Here is a 21,320-nt window from a genome sequence, read left to right as displayed (position 1 = left end):
ATAGTCCTGAATGAATCGTGAGTGAGAAAATTACAGAGGCATAAATAACATACCCCACCAACAATTCTAACCTCCCCTGTTATTGTAATGGTGAGAGGTTAGCATGTCTTGGTGGGTATGATATAAAATGCTAACCTCCCCTGTTATTGTAATGGTGAGAGGTTAGCATGTCTTGGTGGGTATGATATAAAATGCTAACCTCCCCTGTTATTGTAATGGTGAGAGGTTAGCATGTCTTGGGGGTATGATATAAAATTCTAACCTCCCCTGTCTGGTTTCCAAGATGGCGTAGCAGTAGGATGTTTGTATCTGTCTTTGTCTTATCCAGTGTCTTATCCCGTGTAAATAGTATTTTTCAGATATATCTTAATCTCACTTTCTATCTACGAACTAAATATACTTTCCTGCAACCCGCCTCACCCAATGTGGTACGGATCTGCTATTTTTATTCTTTAGAACTGGATCTTCCATCAGGAGCTAGCCAGCTAACTAGCTACTAGTCTTTGTTAGCCACGACTAGCCGTCTTTACGTTTGTCTCGGTCACCAGCCAGCCTTCGCTCGGACAACACCTGCCAGTCTGCAGAGTCTGCATATCAACCCAGAGCATATCGGACTGCTTCTCTCTACCATCGGATTCCTGCCGCTCTGGATCATTACACCGGGTCATCGCAGCTAGCTAGCTGCAAACGAGTGGCTACTGATCTGACTGCCCTTGACCAGCACAAAAACATCCTGTGGCGTACTGCATTAGCATCGAATAGCCTCCACAATATGCAACTTTTCAGGGAAGTTAGGAACAAATATACACAGTCAGTTAGGAAAGCAAAGGCTAGCCTTTTCAAACAGAAATGTACATCCTGTAGCACTAATTCCAAAAAGTTCTGGGACACTGTAAAGTCCATGGAGAATAAGAGCCCCTCCTCCTGGGACACTGTAAAGTCCATGGAGAATAAGAGCCCCTCCTCCCAGCTGCCCACTGCACTGAGGCTAGGAAACACTGTCACCACCGATAAATCTACGAGAATCAAGAATTTCAATAAGCATTTTCCTATGGCTGGCCATGCTTTCCACCTGGCTACCCCTACCCCAGTCAACAGCTCAGCACCCCCCACAGCAACTTGCCCCCATTTGCCCCCATTTCTCCTTCGCCCAAATCCATATAGCTGATGTTCTGAAAGAGCTGCAAAATCTGTACCCCTACAAATCAGCTGGGCTAGACAATCTGGACCCTCTCTTTCTAAAATTACCCACCGCAATTGTTGCCACCCCTATTACTAGCCTGTTCGACCTCTCTTTCATATCGTCTGAGATCCCTTAAGATTGTAAAGCTTCCGCAGTCATCCACCTCTTCAAAGGGGGAGACACTTTAGATCCAAACTGTTACAGACCTATATCCATCCTGCCCTGCCTTTCTAAAGTCTTCGAAAGCCAAGTTAACAAACAGATCATCCCCAAAGCCAATTCCTCCTTTGGCCGCCTTTCCTTCCAGTTCTCTGCTGCCAATGACTGGAACGAATTTCAAAAATCACTTTATTTTATTTTTTATTTCACCTTTATTTAACCAGGTAGGCTAGTTGAGAACAAGTTCTCATTTGCAACTGCGACCTGGCCAAGATAAAGCATAGCAGTGTGAACAGACAACACAGAGTTACACATGGAGTAAACAATTAACAAGTCAATAACACAGTAGAAAAAAAGGGGGGGTCTATATACAATGTGTGCAAAAGGCATGAGGAGGTAGGCGAATAATTACAATTTTGCAGATTAACACTGGAGTGATAAATGATCAGATGGTCATGTACAGGTAGAGATATTGGTGTGCAAAAGAGCAGAAAAGTAAATAAATAAAAACAGTATGGGGATGAGGTAGGTAAAAATGGGTGGGCTGTTTACCGATAGACTATGTACAGCTGCAGCGATCGGTTAACTGCTCAGATCACTGAAGCTCGGGACTTATATCTCCCTCACTAAATTTAAGCATCAGCTGTCAGAGCAGCTCACCGATCATTGCACCTTTACACAGCCCATCTGTAAATAGCCCACCCAACTACCCCATCCCCATATTGATTTTTTTTTAAATGCCTCAGTATCTCTACTTGCACGTTCATCTTCTATCACTCCAGTGTTAATTGCTCAATTGTCATTATTTCTTGTTATTATTTTTTATTTTATTGCCTTACCTCCCTAATCTTACTACATTTGCACACACTGTATATAGATTTTTATATTGTGTTATTGACTGTACGTTTGTTTATGTGTAACTCTGTGTTGTTTTTGTCGCACTGCTTTGCTTTATCTTGGCCAGGTTGCAGTTGTAAGTGAGAACTTGTTCTCAACTAGCCTACCTGGTTAAATAAAGGTGAAATAAAAAATATTGTAATGGTGAGAGGTTAGCATGTCTTGGGGGTGTGATATAAAATGCTAACCTCCTCTGTTATTGTAATGGTAGGAGGTTAGCATGTCTTGGGGGTGTGATATAAAATGCTAACCTCCTCTGTTATTGTAATGGTAGGAGGTTAGCATGTCTTGGGGGTGTGATATAAAATGCTAACCTCCTCTGTTATTGTAATGGTAGGAGGTTAGCATGTCTTGGGGGTGTGATATAAACTGCTAACCTCCTCTGTTATTGTAATGGTAGGAGGTTAGCATGTCTTGGGGGTATGATACAGTGGGGCAAAAAAGTATTTAGTCAGCCCCCAATTGTGCAAGTTCTCCCACTTACTTGTTTGTAGGTGACCAAATACTTATTTTCCACCATAATTTGCAAATAAATTCATTAAAAGTCCTACAATGTGATTTTCTGGGTTTTTTTCTTCTCATTTTGTCTGTCATAGTTGAAGTGTACCTATGATGAAAATTACAGGCCTCTCTCATCTTTTTAAGTGGGAGAACTTGCACAATTGGTGGCTGACTAAATACTTTTTTGCCCCACTGTATGTGTGCGTCTAACTTTCTCACTCATCATTATTCATGAACAATATGGTTGACAATTTTAATGTTTCATTCTCAGTCGCTGGAACGATAATTATTATTAATAATTTATTATTATTACTATTATTATTATTTTGTTTTTTGTAATGTCTCCTTTGGAACGTTTCTTTTGAATTACTGACATCTGAAGAAGCATTTCGCTACACTCACAATGACATCTGCTAACCATGTGTACGTGACCAATACTTTTTGATTTGATAATACATCAGAAACATCAGTGAGAAATCAAATCAAATCAAATTTATTTATATAGCCCTTTGTACATCAGCTGATATCTCAAAGTGCTGTACAGAAACCCAGCCTAAAACCCCAAACAGCAAGCAATGCAGGTGTAGAAGCACGGTGGCTAGGAAAAACTCCCTAGAAAGGCCAATACCTAGGAAGAAACCTAGAGAGGAACCAGGCTATGTGGGGTGGCCAGTCCTCTTCTGGCTGTGCCGGGTGGAGATTATAACAGAACATGGCCAAGATGTTCAAATGTTCATAAATGACCAGCATGGTCGAATAATAATAAGGCAGAACAGTTGAAACTAGAGCAGCAGCACAGTCAGGTGGAAGTTGAAGTTTCTATCCTAAATAACATGCTGTCTACTGCTTCCTTTTCAACAGGATGAACCATTTCCTGGTCGTGGTAACTGTGGCCGCAAGTCAGATGTTGGTGTGTAGGATAAGGACTCATATTCTGTTACAGATGCATGATCGAGGTCTTAGGAAAAATCAACTTATTTATCAAATCACTATTCAAAAGCAGTTCAGTAGAGGACTGGTGTTGGTAGATAGCCATAGATCTCTCTATGGGGGCAGTAGTAAGAGCTTTGTTTATTTTATTTAACCTTTTACTTAACTAGGCAAGTCAGTTAAAACTTCTTGGCGCACCCATCCCGTTAGCGGGATCATTTTCGTCAACATCCGCTAAATTGCAGAGCGCCAAATTCTAATTAAATTACAAAAAATATTTTATTTTCATGAAATCACAAGTGCAATATAGCAAAACACAGCTTAGCTTGTTGTTAATCCACCTGGCGTGTCAGATTTTTAAAAAAGCATTTCGGCGAAAGCAAACCAAGCATTTATGTAAGGACATCTCTCTCAGCAGACAAAACATTACAAACAGCTAGTAGCAAAGTGGATTGGTCACGAAAGTCACAAAAGCAATCAAATGAATCGCTTACCTTTGATGATCTTCGGATGTTTGCCCTCACGAGACTCCAAGTTACACAATAAATGTTCCTTTTGTTCCATAAAGATTATAAATACCTCCATTTGGTTGGCGCATTATGTTCAGAAATCCACAGGCTCGAGCGGGGCAGACGAAAATTCCAAATAGTATCCGTAAAGTTCATAGAAACATGTCAAACATTTTTTATAATCAATCCTCAGGTTGTTTTTACAATTATATAATCGGTAATATTTCAACTGGACTGTATCTTCTTCAATAGGAGAGAGAGAGAAAATGTCTGCTCCACTCTGTTGGCGCATGCAAAACGCTGCTGGCACCCAGCCATCCAATGACGCGATGTGATCTTTCTCGCTCATTTTTCAAAATAAAAGACTGAAACTATGTCTAAAGACTGTTCACAACATGTGGGAGCCATAGGAAAAGGAATCTGGTTGATATCCAGATTCATGCAATGGAAGAGAGCTTTCATGAAAAACAGCACTTCCTTGTTGGATTTTCCTCAGGTTGTCGCCTGCAATATCAGTTCTGTTATACTCACAGACAATATTTTGACAGTTTTGGAAAATTTAGACTGTTTTCTATCCTAATCTCTAGATTCTGGGCCTGAGAAATAGGCCATTTCAGTTGGGTACGTTTTCATCCAAACATCAAAACACTGCCCCTACACTCGAGGTTAAAAACAAATCCTTATTTACAATGACGGCCTACCGGGGAACAGTGGGTTAATTAACTGCCTTGTTCAGGGGCAGAACAACAGATTTTTACCTTGTCAGCTCGGGGATTCGATCCAGCAACCTTTCGGTTACTGGCCCAACGCTCTAACTAAATCAAATCAAATCAAATGTATTTATATAGCCCTTCGTACATCAGCTGATATCTCAAAGTGCTGTACAGAAACCCAGCCTAAAGCCCCAAACAGCAAGCAATGCAGGTGTAGAAGCACGGTGGCTAAGAAAAACTCCCTAGAAAGGCCAAAACCTAGGAAGAAACCTAGAGAGGAACCAGGCTATGTGGGGTGGCCAGTCCTCTTCTGGCTGTGCCGGGTGGAGATTATAACAGAACATGGGCAAGATGTTCAAATGTTCATAAATGACCAGCATGTTCGAATAATAATAAGGCAGAACAGTTGAAACTGGAGCAGCAGCACGGCCAGGTGGACTGGGGACAGCAAGGAGTCATCATGTCAGGTAATCCTGGGGCATGGTCCTAGGGCTCAGGTCCTCCGAGAGAGAGAAAGAAAGAGAGAAGGAGAGAATTAGAGAACGCACACTTAGATTCACACAGGACACTGGATAGGACAGGAGAAGTACTGCAGATATAACAAACTGACCCCAGCCCACCGACACATAAACTACTGCAGCATAAATACTGGAGGCTGAGACAGGAGGGGTCAGGAGACACTGTGGACCCATCCGAGGACACCCCCAGACAGGGCCAAACAGGAAGGATATAACCCCACCCACTTTGCCAAAGCACAGCCCCCACACCACTAGAGGGATATCTTCAACCACCAACTTACCATCCTGAGACAGGGCCGAGTATAGCCCAGAAAGATCTCCGCCATGGCACAACCCAAGGGGGTCGCCAACCCAGACAGGATGACCACATCTAACTACTAGGCCAACTGCTATTAAAAGCCAGAACCAGTTTGTTTAGACTGGCAGCAGGGTTATTATGTTTAGCAGCTTATCAAAATTGAGATCAGACAGCATTCAGAATTACTTTCATTTCATTTGCTTCCTATTCTACAGGATTGCATAATTTGTGTTGACGTTGCCTTATCTAACAAGGAAATGTAAAATCTATTTTACAAGAGCTTGTGTATTTCCATTACAAAATTGAACGAGACATCCAGTCATACACACCCCTCTCCTTGGCTCGTTAAAGTTTTAATGTGTTTCAGATTTTCATTGTACCACTGTGTACTATAGCTACTGTTTGTAGTAATAAATTGTCTGCTAGTAAAAAAAAAAATAGGAGCCAGCCTCCATACTACTCTCATCTAATCACTGGTGCACAAATTTCCAGATTGAAAGTGCTGTTCTGTAGCCAACGGCTGGTGTTGGAGGTGGAGACATGTATTGTAATGGGATGCATCTGGAGACACTTCAAATCAGTCTTCTTCAATGGTGCGGTGTCTAAAACCTTCTGCCTGAATCACACTGACTGCATCCCAAATGGCTCCATTTTCCCTATATAGTGCCCTACTTTTGCCAGAGACCTATATAGTGCGCTACCTTTGGCCAGAGACCTATATAGTGCACTGCCTTTGGCCAGAGACCTATATAGTGCACTACCTTTGGCCAGAGAACTATATAGTGCACTACCTTTGGCCAGAGAACTATATAGTGCACTACCTTTGGCCAGAGAACTATATTGTGCACTACGTTTGGCCAGAGAACTATATAGTGCACTACCTTTGGCCAGAGAACTATATTGTGCACTACCTTTGGCCAGAGAACTATATTGTGCACTACCTTTGGCCAGAGAACTATATTGTGCACTACCTTTGGCCATAGAACTATATTGTGCACTACCTTTGGCCAGAGAACTATATTGTGCACTACCTTTGGTCAGAAACCAATGAGGAATAGGGTGCCATTTTGGAACGCAGACCCTGTCTGACTGCATCATTGTTGTTCAGTGGGGTCCTCAAGTATCTTGTTGATTTCATATTCCTCTACTTACCAGCTCTCTTCACTAGCTATTCACAAGAAAAGGCCCCATTAATGGAAAGGGAAATGGACATAGTAAACCAATTTCCTCATTCTCAAATCAAACAGGGACTACCTCCTTTCACATGACAGACTCGTATTGCATCTCCTGTTGGAACATAATGTTTTGATCCAATCTGATCCAAAATGGTATTACTTCATGTTAATATTCACTAATAGAGGGTTAGTAGATGTTCAGTAATGAACCTTTTAACATAACTCTGATCGTAAGCCTAGACAATCGTTTGGTGATCGTAATCGCACAGACTCATCGGGTTATTTGGGGCGGCAGGGTAGCCAAGTGGTTAGAGCGTTGGACTAGTAACCAAAAAGTTGCAAGTTTGTTCTGCCCCTGAACGAGGCAGTTAACCCACTGTTTCTAGGCCGTCATTGAAAATAAGAATTTGTTCTTAACTGACTTGCCTCGTTAAATAAAGGTAAAATAAATATTTTGGTGTACATGAAGTGAGACCGTAGATGTGTTTGTACAGAAGGAAGACACAGTGCAATCGCCAGACTCTCCTACTGCTACTGATGACGCATGGGTCCCCTGAGGGACAGTGAGGTCCCCCGAGGGACAGTGAGGTCCCCTGAGGGACAGTGAGGAGGTCCCCTGAGGGACAGTGAGGAGGTCCCCTGAGGGACAGTGAGGAGGTCCCCTGAGGGACAGTGAGGAGGTCCCCTGAGGGACAGTGAGGAGGTCCCCTGAGGGACAGTGAGGAAGTCCCCTGAGGGACAGTGAGGAAGTCCCCTGAGGGACAGTGAGGAAGTCCCCTGAGGGACAGTGAGGTCACCTTAGGGACAGTGAGCTCCCCTGAGAGACAGTGAGGTCCCCTGAGGGACAGTGAGGTCCCCTGAGAGACAGTGAGGTCACCTGAGGGACAGTGAGGTCCACTGAGGGACAGTGAGCTCCCCTGAGAGACAGTGAGATCACCTTAGGGACAGTGAGGTCCCCTGAGGGACAGTGAGGTCACCTGAGGGACAGTGAGCTCCCCTGAGAGACAGTGAGGTCACCTTAGGGACAGTGAGGTCCACTGATCACATCCTCAGGACGTCCTGATTCCCCTGACAATGTATCCATAGACTTGTCATCCTCCTGGGGACGAGGGGCCCAGGGTCTGGTTTAACAACAACATAGAACTGCCAGAGCCATTTTGAACAATTATATGATTTTAAGGTTCTAATTAATCAATAATCTGCTGTTGTGAAAGTCATCCCCCCCCCCCCTCATCAACTTTTCCTAAATGTGTTTTTAAAAGAGCTGCTTGGACAGCTGGGAGATACGGTGGTGCCGTGCTGTTGCCCTCCAGCTCTCGCTCTCTCTCTCGTCTCTCTCTTTCTCTCTCTACTGAGTGAATTGGAGTCTCATGATCTTCTTGTCTAAATATAATCCACAGGGTCAGTGAGGCAAACAAACAGACTCGACGCACAACAGGAACAGGGACATAGACTGAGCCACTAAAGCTAAACCAAAGGACCTCCTCTTTGGGGACCTAAAGGCCATTTGGGATCTGATAACTTTGTTTTACCACTAATAATATGGTAATTTGACTAAGTGTCATCCAAAGCAATTTGCAATTAACACATTATGTATGCGGAACCTTCTGAGATCCAATTGGACTCTATTTAGAAGGACTCTTTTCCTTTCCTCACAATTAACTGTCTATGTCGAGTGAATGGATAATGGTACCGTGGTATCTGGAGGGGGTTTGGGGGGTAAACACAGTACAGTCAGTAGAAATGTCTCTGCTTTCTCCTTCTGAGAGAGAACACATAAAAAACACTCGGTTTCCCCCGATACGCCCTCTCTACTCACCCAATGACTGGCGCTCCCAGGCTCTTTCCCAGAAGGCCACAATCTAACATCTAGTCTAACATCTAACCTCTGACCCATAGCATAATATATAATTGTCTAATATATATATATATATATTGTCTATAATATATATATATTGAAGTCGGAAGTTTACATACACCTTAGCCAAATACATTTCAACTCAGTTTTTCACAATTCCTGACATTTAATCCTAGTCAAAATTCCCTGTCTTAGGTCAGTTAGGATCAACCACTTTATTTTAAGACTGTGAAATGTCAGAATAATAGTAGAGATAATGATTTATTTCAGCTTTTATTTCTTTCATCACATTCCCAGTGGGTCAGACGTTTACATACACTCAATTAGTATTTGGTAGCGTTGCCTTTAAATTGTTTAACTTGGGTCAAACGTTTCGGGTAGCCTTCCACAAGCTTTCCACAATAAGTTGGGTGAATGTTGGCCCATTACTCCTGACAGAGCTGGTGTACCTGAGTCAGGTTTGTAGGCCTCATTGCTCGAACACGCTTTTTCAATTCTGCCAACAAATTATGGGATTGAGGTCAGGGCTTTGTGATGGTCACTCCAGTACCTTGACTTTGTGGTCCTTTAGCCATTTTGCCACAACTTTAGCTTGGGGTCATTGTCCATTTGAAAGACCCATTTGCGACCAAGCTTTAAATCCTGATGTCTTGAGATGTTGCTTCAATATATCCACACAATTTTCCTGCCTCGTGATGCCATCTATTTTGTGAAGTGCACCAGCACCTCCTGCAGCAAAGCACCACCACAACATGATGCTGCCACCCCCGTGCTTCACGGTTGGGATGGTGTCTTCAGCTTGCAAGCCTTTCTCCTCCAAACATAATGATGGTCATTATGGCCAAACAGTTCTATTTTTGTTTCATCAGACCAGAGGACATTTCTCCAAAAAGTACGATCTTTGTCCCCATGTGCAGTTGTCTGGCCTTTTTATGGTGGTTTTGGAGCAGTGGCGTCTTCCTTGCTGAGCGGCCTTTCAGGTTATGTCATGTGGATATAGATAATTTTGTACCTGTTTCCTCCAGCATCTTCACAAGGTCCTTTGCTGTTGTTCTGGGATTGATTTTCACTTTTCAAACCAAAGTACGTTCATCTCTAGGAGACAGAACGCATCTTCTTCTTGAGGGGTATGATGGCTGCATGGTCCCATGGTGTTTATACTTGCGTACTATTGTTTATACAGATGAACGTGGTAGCTTCAGGCGTTTGGAAATTGCTCCCATGGATGAAACAGAGGTCTTGGCTGATTTCTTTTGATTTTCCCATGATGTCAAGCAAAGAGACACTGGAATTGTGATACAGTGAATTATAAGTGAAATAATCTGTCGGTAAACAATTGTTGGGAAAATTACTTGTGTCATGCAAAAAGTAGATGTCCTAACCCACTTGCCAAAACTATAGTTTGTTAACAAGAAATTTGTGGAGTGATTGAAAAACGAGTTTTAATGACTCCAACCTAAGTGTATGTAAACTTCCGACTTCAACTGTATAGATTAAAGAGATCAGATTACTGATGTAATTATTTATTTAGAAAAAGAAAGGAGTTAGGAGATATAGACTAGAATGGCCGAGACGGGACCACCGGAGAGCTACAACTAGTCTGAAGGAATGTCTAACAATTCCACAACAACAACCTAATACACACATCTAAGTAAAGGGATGGAGTAAGAATATGTAAATATAAATATATGGATGAGCATTGACAGAGCAGCAAGATGCAATAGATGATATAAAATACAGTATATTCATATGAGAAATGAGTCATGTTTTTACTTGATTTTTGTTGTAAACATTATTAAAGTGACATTATTAAAGTGACATTATTAAAGTGACTAGTGTTCCATTTATTAAAGTGGCCAATGATTTCAAGTCTATATGTAGGCAGCAGCCTCTGTGTTAGTGATGGCTGTTTAACAACAGTCTGATGGCCTTGAGATAGAAGCTGTTTTTCAGTCTCTCGGTCTCGGCTTTGATGCACCTGTACTGACCTCACCTTCAGGATGATAGCAGGGTGAACAGGCAGTGGCTTGGGTGGTTGTTGTCCTTGATGACCTTTTTGGCCTTCCTGTGACATCGGGTGGTGTAGGTGTCCTGGAGGGCAGGTAGTTTGCCCCCAGGTGATGCGTTGTGCAGACCGCACCAACCTCTGGAGAACCCTGCAGTTGTGGGCAGTGCAGTTGCCATACCAGCCGGTGATACAGCCCGACAGGATGCTCTCAATTGTGTATCTGTAAAACTTTGTGAGGGTTTCAGGTGACAAGCCACATTTCTTCAGCCTCCTGAGGTTGAAAAGGCGCTGTTGTGCCTTCTTCACCACGCTGTCTGTATGGGTGGACCATTTCAGTTTGTCCATGATGTGTACGCCGAGGAACTTACAACTTTCCACATTCTCCACTGCTGTCCCTTCGATGTGGATAGGGAGGTGCTCCCTCCTGTTGTTTCCTGAAGCCTGACACCACACTCCGAGTGCCCTCACCACCTCCCTGTAGGCTGTCTCGTCGTTGTTGGTAGTCAAGCCCACTACTGTTTTGTCATTTGCAAACTTGATGAATAAGTTGGTGGCGTGTGTGACCACGCAGTCCTGGGTGAACATGGAGTACAGGCCGGGGCTGAGCACGCACCCTTGTGGGGCCCCAGTGTTGAGGATCAGCGAAGTGGAGATGTTGTTTCCTACCTTCATCACCTGGGGGTGGTGGGCGGGGCTGAGACCCAGGGTCTCAAGCTTAATGGTGAGCTTGGCGGGCACTATGAATACTGAGCTGTAGTCAATGAACAGCGTTCTAACATATGTATTCCTCTTGTCCAGATGGGACAGGGCATGTGTTTGTGTGTTTTGCATGTTTTTAAGCAGACAAAATTAGATTTCCATTAGTCAAGTCTCTCAGAACCTTCTCATGACATGGACGTTGTTGATGTTTGTGGTTCCACGTGAGCTACTAAAACTAGACCAGAGAGTAATTTGTTAACAGGAGATGAGATGACTGTCTACATTAGTGTGCCACTGTTCTTGTTCTGACCAAATCACGTTTGTCTGATCTAGACCAGAGATCTGTATTGTATGACTGATCACATTAGATTTTATTGGATCAAATAAAGTTGTGTTTGTTATTATGACGTTGGGCCGTTTCGCTTCGGTCTGTTTCTTTACTGACCCTAGGCCAGTTCCCCGTTGTCTGTTTGGCAAACCTTTACTGACCCCAGGCCAGCTCCCCGTTGTCTGTTTGACAAAACTTACTGACCCCAGGCCAGTTCCCGTTGTTTGTTTCCAACTTGTATGAATTGAAGTCGGAAGTTTACATACACTTAGGTTGGAGTCATTAAAACTAGTTTTTCAACCACTCCACAAATTACTTGTTAACAAACTATAGTTTTGTCAAGTCAGTTAGGGCATCTACTTTGTGCATGACACAAGTCATTTTTCCAACAATTGTTTACAGACATATTATTTCACGTATAATTCACTGTATCACAATTCCAGTGGTTCAGAAGTTTACATCAAATCAAATCAAATTTTATTTGTCACATACACATGGTTAGCAGATGTTAATGCGAGTGTAGCGAAATGCTTGTGCTTCTAGTTCCGACAATGCAGTAATAACGAACAAGTAATCTAACTAACAATTCCAAAAAAACTACTGTCTTATACACAGTGTAAGGGGATAAGGAATATGTACATAAGGATATATGAATGAGTGATGGTACAAAGCAGCATAGGCAAGATACAGTAGATGATATCGAGTACAGTATAACATATGAGATGAGTATGTAAACAAAGTGGCATAGTTAAAGTGGCTAGTGATACATGTATTACATAAGGATGCAGTCGATGATATAGAGTACAGTATATACATATGCATATGAGATGAATAATGTAGGGTAAGTAACATTATATAAGGTAGCATTGTTTAAAGTGGCTAGTGATATATTTACATAATTTCCCATCAATTCCCATTATTAAAGTGGCTGGAGTTGAGTCAGTGTCATTGACAGTGTGTTGGCAGCAGCCACTCAATGTTAGTGGTGGCTGTTTAACAGTCTGATGGCCTTGAGATAGAAGCTGTTTTTCAGTCTCTCGGTCCCAGCTTTGATGCACCTGTACTGACCTCGCCTTCTGGATGACAGCGGGGTGAACAGGCAGTGGCTCGGGTGGTTGATGTCCTTGATGATCTTTATTGGCCTTCCTGTGACATCGGGTGGTGTAGGTGTCCTGGTGGGCAGGTAGTTTGCCCCCGGTGATGCGTTGTGCAGACCTCACTACCCTCTGGATAGCCTTACGGTTGAGGGCGGTGCAGTTGCCATACCAGGCGGTGATACACCCCGCCAGGATGCTCTCGATTGTGCATCTGTAGAAGTTTGTGAGTGCTTTTGGTGACAAGCCGAATTTCTTCAGCCTCCTGAGGTTGAAGAGGCATTGCTGCGCCTTCTTCACGATGCTGTCTGTGTGAGTGGACCAATTCAGTTTGTCTGTGATGTGTATGCCAAGGAACTTAAAACTTGCTACCCTCTCCACTACTGTTCCATCGATGTGGATAGGGGGGTGTTCCCTCTGCTGTTTCCTGAAGTCCACAATTATCTCCTTAGTTTTGTTGACGTTGAGTGTGAGGTTATTTTCCTGACACCACACTCCGAGGGCCCTCACCTCCTCCCTGTAGGCCGTCTCGTCGTTGTTGGTAATCAAGCCTACCACTGTTGTGTCGTCCGCAAACTTGATGAGTCGTGGGTAAACAGGGAGTACAGGAGAGGGCTCAGAACGCACCCTTGTGGGGCCCCAGTGTTGAGGATCAGAGGGGTGGAGATGTTGTTGCCTACCCTCACCACCTGGGGGCGGCCCGTCAGGAAGTCCAGTACCCAGTTGCACAGGGCGGGGTCGAGACCCAGGGTCTCGAGCTTGATGACGAGCTTGGAGGGTACTATGGTGTTGAATGCCGAGCTGTAGTCGATGAACAGCATTCTCACATAGGTATTCCTCTTGTCCAGATGGGTTAGGGCAGTGTGCAGTGTGGTTGAGATTGCATCGTCTGTGGACCTATTTGGGCGGTAAGCAAATTGGAGTGGGTCTAGGGTGTCAGGTAGGGTGGAGGTGATATGGTCCTTGACTAGTCTCTCAAAGCACTTCATGATGACGGATGTGAGTGCTACGGGGCGGTAGTCGTTTAGCTCAGTTACCTTAGCTTTCTTGGGAACAGGAACAATGGTGGCCCTCTTGAAGCATGTGGGAACAGCAGACTGGTATAGGGATTGATTGAATATGTCCGTAAACACACCGGCCAGCTGGTCTGCGCATGCTCTGAGGGCGCGGCTGGGGATGCCGTCTGGGCCTGCAGCCTTGCGAGGGTTAACACGTTTAAATGTCTTACTCACCTCGGCTGCAGTGAAGGAGAGACCGCATGTTTTCGTTGCAGGCCGTGTCAGTGGCACAGTATTGTCCTCAAAGCGGGCAAAAAAGTTATTTAGTCTGCCTGGGAGCAAGACATCCTGGTCCGTGACTGGGCTGGATTTCTTCCTGTAGTCCGTGATTGACTGTAGACCCTGCCACATGCCTCTTGTGTCTGAGCCGTTGAATTGAGATTCTACTTTGTCTCTGTACTGGCGCTTAGCTTGTTTGATAGCCTTGCGGAGGGAATAGCTGCACTGTTTGTATTCGGTCATGTTACCAGACACCTTGCCCTGATTAAAAACAGTGGTTAGCGCTTTCAGTTTCACACGAATGCTGCCATCAATCCACGGTTTCTGGTTAGGGAATGTTTTAATCGTTGCTATGGGAACGACATATTCAACGCACGTTCTAATGAACTCGCACACCGAATCAGCGTATTCGTCAATGTTGTTATCTGACGCAATACGAAACATCTCCCAGTCCACGTGATGGAAGCAGTCTTGGAGTGTGGAGTCAGCTTGGTCGGACCAGCGTTGGACAGACCTCAGCGTGGGAGCCTCTTGTTTTAGTTTCTGTCTGTAGGCAGGGATCAACAAAATGGAGTCGTGGTCAGCTTTTCCGAAAGGGGGGCGGGGCAGGGCCTTATATGCGTCGCGGAAGTTAGAGTAACAATGATCCAAGGTCTTTCCACCCCTGGTTGTGCAATCGATATGCTGATAAAATTTAGGGAGTCTTGTTTTCAGATTAGCCTTGTTAAAATCCCCAGCTACAATGAATGCAGCCTCCGGATAAATTGTTTCCAGTTTGCAGAGAGTTAAATAAAGTTCGTTCAGAGCCATCGATGTGTCTGCTTGGGGGGGGGATATATACAGCTGTGATTATAATCGAAGAGAATTCTCTTGGCAGATAATGCGGTCTACATTTGATTGTGAGGAATTCTAAATCAGGTGAACAGAAGGATTTGAGTTCCTGTATGTTTCTTTCATCACACCATGTCACGTTGGCCATAAGGCATACGCCCCCACCCCTCTTCTTACCAGAAAGATGTTTGTTTCTGTCGGCGCGATGCGTGGAGAAACCCGTTGGCTGCACCACTTCGGATAGCGTCTCTCCGGTGAGCCACGTTTCCGTGAAGCAAAGAACATTACAGTCTCTGATGTCCCTCTGGAATGCTACCCTTGCTCGGATTTCATCAACCTTGTTGTCAAGAGACTGGACATTGGCAAGAAGAATGCTAGGGAGTGGTGCACGGTGTGCCCGTCTCCGGAGTCTGACCAGAAGACCGCCTCGTTTCCCTCTCTTTCGAAGTCGTTTTTTTGGGTCGCTGCATAGGATCCGCTCCGTTGTACTGTTTGTAAGGCAGAACACAGGATCCGCGTCGCGAAAAACATATTCTTGGTCGTACTGATGGTGAGTTGACGCTGATCTTATATTCAGTAGTTCTTCTCGACTGTATGTAATGAAACCTAAGATGACCTGGGGTACTAATGTAAGAAATAACACGTAAAAAAACAAAAACTGCATAGTTTCCTAGGAACGCGAAGCGAGGCGGCCATCTCTGTCGGCGCCGGAAGTTAACATGCACTAAGTTGACTGTGCCTTTAAACAGCTTGGAAAATTCCAGAAAATTATGTCATGGCTTTAGAAGCTTCTGATAGGCTAATTGACATCATTTGAGTCAATTGGAGGTGTACCTGTGGATGTATTTCAAGGCCTACCTTCAAACTCAGTGTCTCTTTTCTTGACATTATGGGAAAATCAAAAGAAATCAGCCAAGACCTCAGATAAAAAATTGTAGACCTCCGCAAGTCTGGTTCATCCTTTGGGAGCAATTTTCCAAATGCCTGAAAGTACCACGTTCATCTGTACAAACAATAGTACGCAAGTATAAACACCATGGGACCACGCAGCCGTCATACACGTTCTGTCTCCTAGAGATGAAAGTACTTTGATGCGAAAAGTGCAAATCAATCCCAGAACAACATCAAAGGACCTTGTAAAGATTCTGGAGGAAACTATCTATCACTCCAGTGTTTAATTGCTAAATTGTAATTATTTTGCCACTATGGCCTATTTATTGCCTTACTTGCCTTATCTTACCTCATTTGCACACAATGTATATAGACTTTTTTCTGTTGTGTTATTGACTGTACGTTTGTTTATTCCATGTGTAACTCTGTTGTTGTTTGTCTCGCACTGCTTTCCTTTATCTTGGCCAGGTCACAGTTGTAAATGAGAACTTGTTCTCAACTAGCCTACCTGGTTAAATAAAGGTGAAAAAAGAAATGAAAAAAAAGAACAGGAACAGAAGTATCTATATCCACAGTAAAATGAGTCCTATATCGACATAACCTGAAAGGCCACTCAACAAGTTAGAACCCACTGCTCCAAAACCGCCATAAAAAAAGCCAGACTACCGTTGCAACTGCACATGGGGACACATATCTTACTTTTTGGAGAAATATCCTCTGGTCTGATGAAACAAAAATATAACTGTTTGGCCATAATGACCATCGTTATGTTTGGAGGAAAAGGGGGAGGCTTGCAAGCCAAAGAACACCATCCCAACCGTGAAGCACGGTGGTGGCAGCATCATGTTGTGGGGGTGCTTTGCTGCAGGAGGGACTGGTGCACTTCACAAAATAGATGGCGTCATGAGGGAGGAAAATTATGTGGATATATTGAAGACACATCTCAAGACATCAGTCAGGAAGTTAAAGCTTGGTCGCAAATGGGTCTTCCAAATGGGCAATGACCTCATGCATACTTCCAAAGTTGTGGCAAAATGGCTTAAGGACAACAAAGTCAAGGTATTGGAGTGGCCATCACAAAGCCTTGACCTCAATCCCATAGAAAATCTGTGGGCAGAACTAAAAAAGTGTGTGCGAGCAAGGAGGCCTACAAACCTGACTTAGTTACACCAGCTCTGTCAGGAGGAATGGGCCAAAAATCACCCAACTTATTGTGGGAAGCTTGTGGAAGGCTACCCAAAACGTGTGACCCAAGTTAAACAATTTAAAGGCAACGCTACCAAATACTAATTGAGTGTATGTGAACTTCTAACCCACTGGAATTTATTCTTAAAATAAAGTGGTGATCCTAACTGACCTAAGACAGGGAATTTTGACTAGGATTAAATGTCAGGAATTGTGAAAAACTGAGTTGAAATGTGTTGGTCTAAGGTGTATGTAAACTTCTGACATCAACTGTATGAATGAATGTGTCAGACAGGCTGTGATGAATCTGCTGTCTAACTTCATGTACTCAGTGACCTTGTGGTTAAAGTGTCTCCCCTGAGATTGGAAAGTTGTTGGTTTAATCCCCAGTGGAGTCATACCAAATACCTTTTAAAAATGACTTCTTCTTGTTTTGTTTACTCCAGGTTCAGCGCGGTCAGCACGATGACTGATGGGGACTATGATTACCTGATCAAGCTCCTGGCTCTGGGGGACTCTGGAGTAGGGAAGACAACTTTTCTATACAGGTACACACACACACACAACTAGTTATTAGGGATGTGCATCTTTCCCTTTCAACACGTTTCAATACCTTCATGGATCTATATACAGTACCGGTCTCATTCAAGGGTATTATTTCATTTTTGTACTGTTTTCTACATTGTAGAATTAATAGTGACGACATCTATCACACATATGGAATCATGTAGTAACCAAAAAAGTGTTAAGCAAATGAAAATATATTTTAGATTCTTCAAATAGCCACCCTTTGCCTTGATGGCAGATTTGCACACTAATGGCATTATCTCAACCAACTTCACGAGGTAGTCACCTGGAATGCATTTCAATTAACAGGTGTGCCTTCTTAAAGTTAATTTGTGGAAGTTCTTTCCTTCTTAATAGATTTGAGCCAATCAGATGTGTTGTGATAAATTAGGGTTATACAGAAGATAGCCCTATTTGGTCCATATTATGGCAAAAACTGCTCAAATAAGCCAAGAGAAACGACAGTCCACCATTATTTTAAGACATCAAGGTCAGTCAATACGGAAAATAACTTTTAAAGTTTCTTCATGTTCAGTCGTAAAAAACATCAAGCTCTGTGATGAAACTGGCTCTCATGAGGACCGCAGAGGTGACCCAGAGTCACCTCTGCTGCAGAGGATAAGTTCATTAGAGTTACCAGCCTCAGAAATTGCAGCCCAAATAAATGCTTCACAGAGTTCAAGTAACAGAAACATCTCAACAGCAACTGTTCAGAGGAGACCGTGTGAATCAAGCCTTCATGGTCGAATTGCTACAAAGAAACCACTACTAAAGGACACCAATAAGAAGAAGACACTTGCTTGGGCCATGAAACATGAGCAATGTACATTAGACCGGTAGAAATTTGTCCTTTGGTCTGGAGTCCAAATGTAAAAATGTTGGTTCCAACCGCCGTGTCTTTGTGAGGTGAACGGATGATCTCCGCATGTGTATTTCCCACCATAAAGCATGGAGGAGGAGGTGTTATGTGGTGGGGGTGCTTTGCTGGTGACACTGTCTGTGACCCTTCACCTGAGCACTATGCTGAGCACTTGTTTGCTGCTTTTACTTCTCTGCTGTCCAACTCATCCCAAACCATCTCAATTGGGTTGAGGTCGAGTGATTGTGGAGGCCAGGTCATCTGATGCAACACTCTATCACTCTCCTTCTTGGTCAAATAGCCCTTACACAGCCTGGAGGTGTGTTGGGTCATTGTCCTGTTGAAAAACAAATGATAGTCCCACTAAGCGCAAACCAGACGGGATGGCGTATCGCTGCAGAATGCTGTGGTAGCCATGCTGGTTAAGTGTACCTTGACCTCAACCCCATTGAACACCTTTGGGATTAATTGGAATGCCGACTGTGAGCCAGGCCTAATCGCCTAACATCAGTGTTCCCGATCTCACTAATGCTCTTGTAGCTGAATGGAAGCAAGTCCCCACAGCAATGTTCCAACATTTAGTGGAAAACCTTCCCAGAAGAGTGGAGGCTGTTATTGCAGCAAAGGGTGGACCAACTATCTATTAAGGCCCATGGCTTTGGAATTATGTTTGATGAGCAGGTGTCCACATACTATTGGTCATGTAGTGTATATTATTATAATATTTATTATTATTATTATTATTATATTTATTATTATTATACAGTGCCTTGCGAAGTATTCGGCCCCCTTGAACTTTGCGACCTTTTGCCACATTTCAGGCTTCAAACATAAAGATATAAAACTGTATTTTTTTGTGAAGAATCAACAACAAGTGGGACACAATCATGAAGTGGAACGACATTTATTGGATATTTCAAACTTTGTTAACAAATCAAAAACTGAAAAATTGGGCGTGCAAAATTATTCAGCCCCCTTAAGTTAATACTTTGTAGCGCCACCTTTTGCTGCGATTACAGCTGTAAGTCGCTTGGGGTATGTCTATCAGTTTTGCACATCGAGAGACTGAAATTTTTTCCCATTCCTCCTTGCAAAACAGCTCGAGCTCAGTGAGGTTGGATGGAGAGCATTTTGAGCAGTTCTTTCCACAGATTCTCGATTGGATTCAGGTCTGGACTTTGACTTGGCCATTCTAACACCTGGATATGTTTATTTTTGAACCATTCCATTGTAGATTTTGCTTTATGTTTTGGATCATTGTCTTGTTGGAAGACAAATCTCCATCCCAGTCTCAGGTCTTTTGCAGACTCCATCAGGTTTTCTTCCAGAATGGACCTGTATTTGGCTCCATCCATCTTCCCATCAATTTTAACCATCTTCCCTGTCCCTGCTGAAGAAAAGCAGGCCCAAACTATGATTCTGCCACCACCATGTTTGACAGTGGGGATGGTGTGTCAGGGTGATGAGCTGTGTTGCTTTTACGCCAAACATAACATTTTGCATTGTTGCCAAAAAGTTCAATTTTGGTTTCATCTGACCAGAGCACCTTCTTCCACATGTTTGGTGTGTCTCCCAGGTGGCTTGTGGCACACTTTAAACAACACTTTTTATGGATATCTTTAAGAAATGGCTTTCTTCTTGCCACTCTTCCATAAAGGCCAGATTTGTGCAATATACGACTGATTGTTGTCCTATGGACAGAGTCTCCCACCTCAGCTGTAGATCTCTGCAGTTCATCCAGAGTGATCATGGGCCTCTTGGCTGCATCTCTGATCAGTCTTCTCCTTGTATGAGCTGAAAGTTTAGAGGGACGGCCAGGTCTTGGTAGATTTGCAGTGGTCTGATACTCCTTCCATTTCAATATTATCGCTTGCACAGTGCTCCTTGGGATGTTTAAAGCTTGGGAAATCGTTTTGTATCCAAATCCGGCTTTAAACTTCTTCACAACAGTATCTCGGACCTGCCTGGTGTGTTCCTTGTTCTTCATGATGCTCTCTGCGCTTTTAACGGACCTCTGAGACTATCACAGTGCAGGTGCATTTATAAGGAGACTTGATTACACACAGGTGGATTGTAATTTATCATCATTAGTCATTTAGGTCAACATTGGATCATTCAGAGATCCTCACTGAACTTCTGGAGAGAGTTTGCTGCACTGAAAGTAAAGGGGCTGAATAATTTTGCACGCCCAATTTTTCAGTTTTTGATTTGTTAAAAAAGTTTGAAATATCCAATAAATGCCATTCCATTTCATGATTGTGTCCCACTTGTTGTTGACCCTTCACAAAAAAATACAGTTTTATATCTTTATGTTTGAAGCCTGAAATGTGGCAAAAGGTCGCAAAGTTCAAGGGGGCCGAATACTTTCGCAAGGCACTGTATTTATGATTATTATATTTCTAATATTTATTTTTATTATGATTATTATATTTATTATTATTGTATTTGTAATATTTATTATTATTATGATTATTATATTTATTATTATTGTATTTGTAATATTTATTACTATTATGATTATTATATTTATTATTATTGTATTTATTATTATTATATTTATTATATTTATAATATTTATTATTATTTATTATTATTATTATTATTATTATAATAATATTTATAATATTTTTTATTATTATTATATTCATAATATTTATAATTATTGTATTTATTATTATTATTATATTTATCATATTTATTATTATTGTATTTATTATTATTATTATATTTATAATATTTATTATTATTATTATTATTATCATTATAATATTTATAATATGTATTATTATTATAATATTTATAATATTTATTATTATTTTATTTATTATTATTATATTTAT

The 21,320-nt window shown here is 42.5% G+C and overlaps 1 protein-coding gene across 4 annotated transcripts in view; it reads left to right on the top strand.

Annotated features, from left to right (window-relative positions):
- LOC109884327 (ras-related protein Rab-27B-like) overlaps window positions 1-21,320 on the top strand; it is a 117,464-nt gene that overhangs the window by 79,673 nt on the left and 16,471 nt on the right. For 3 of the 4 annotated variants that reach the window (XM_031802671.1, XM_031802672.1, XM_031802673.1), the window contains exon 2: window positions 17,501-17,602. In XM_031802671.1, the coding sequence (XP_031658531.1) occupies window positions 17,501-17,602 (102 nt within the window). Of the gene's footprint in view, window positions 1-8,410; window positions 8,429-17,500; window positions 17,603-21,320 lie in introns of those variants that run through there. The other variant, XM_020476299.2, reaches the window with a different exon arrangement.

The sequence above is a fragment of the Oncorhynchus kisutch genome, linkage group LG23, assembly GCF_002021735.2.
Source record: "Oncorhynchus kisutch isolate 150728-3 linkage group LG23, Okis_V2, whole genome shotgun sequence".
NCBI classification, from domain to species: Eukaryota; Metazoa; Chordata; class Actinopteri; order Salmoniformes; family Salmonidae; genus Oncorhynchus; species Oncorhynchus kisutch.
Note: the sequence above shows the minus strand (reverse complement) of the source record. Positions and strands in the feature narration are given on the sequence as shown.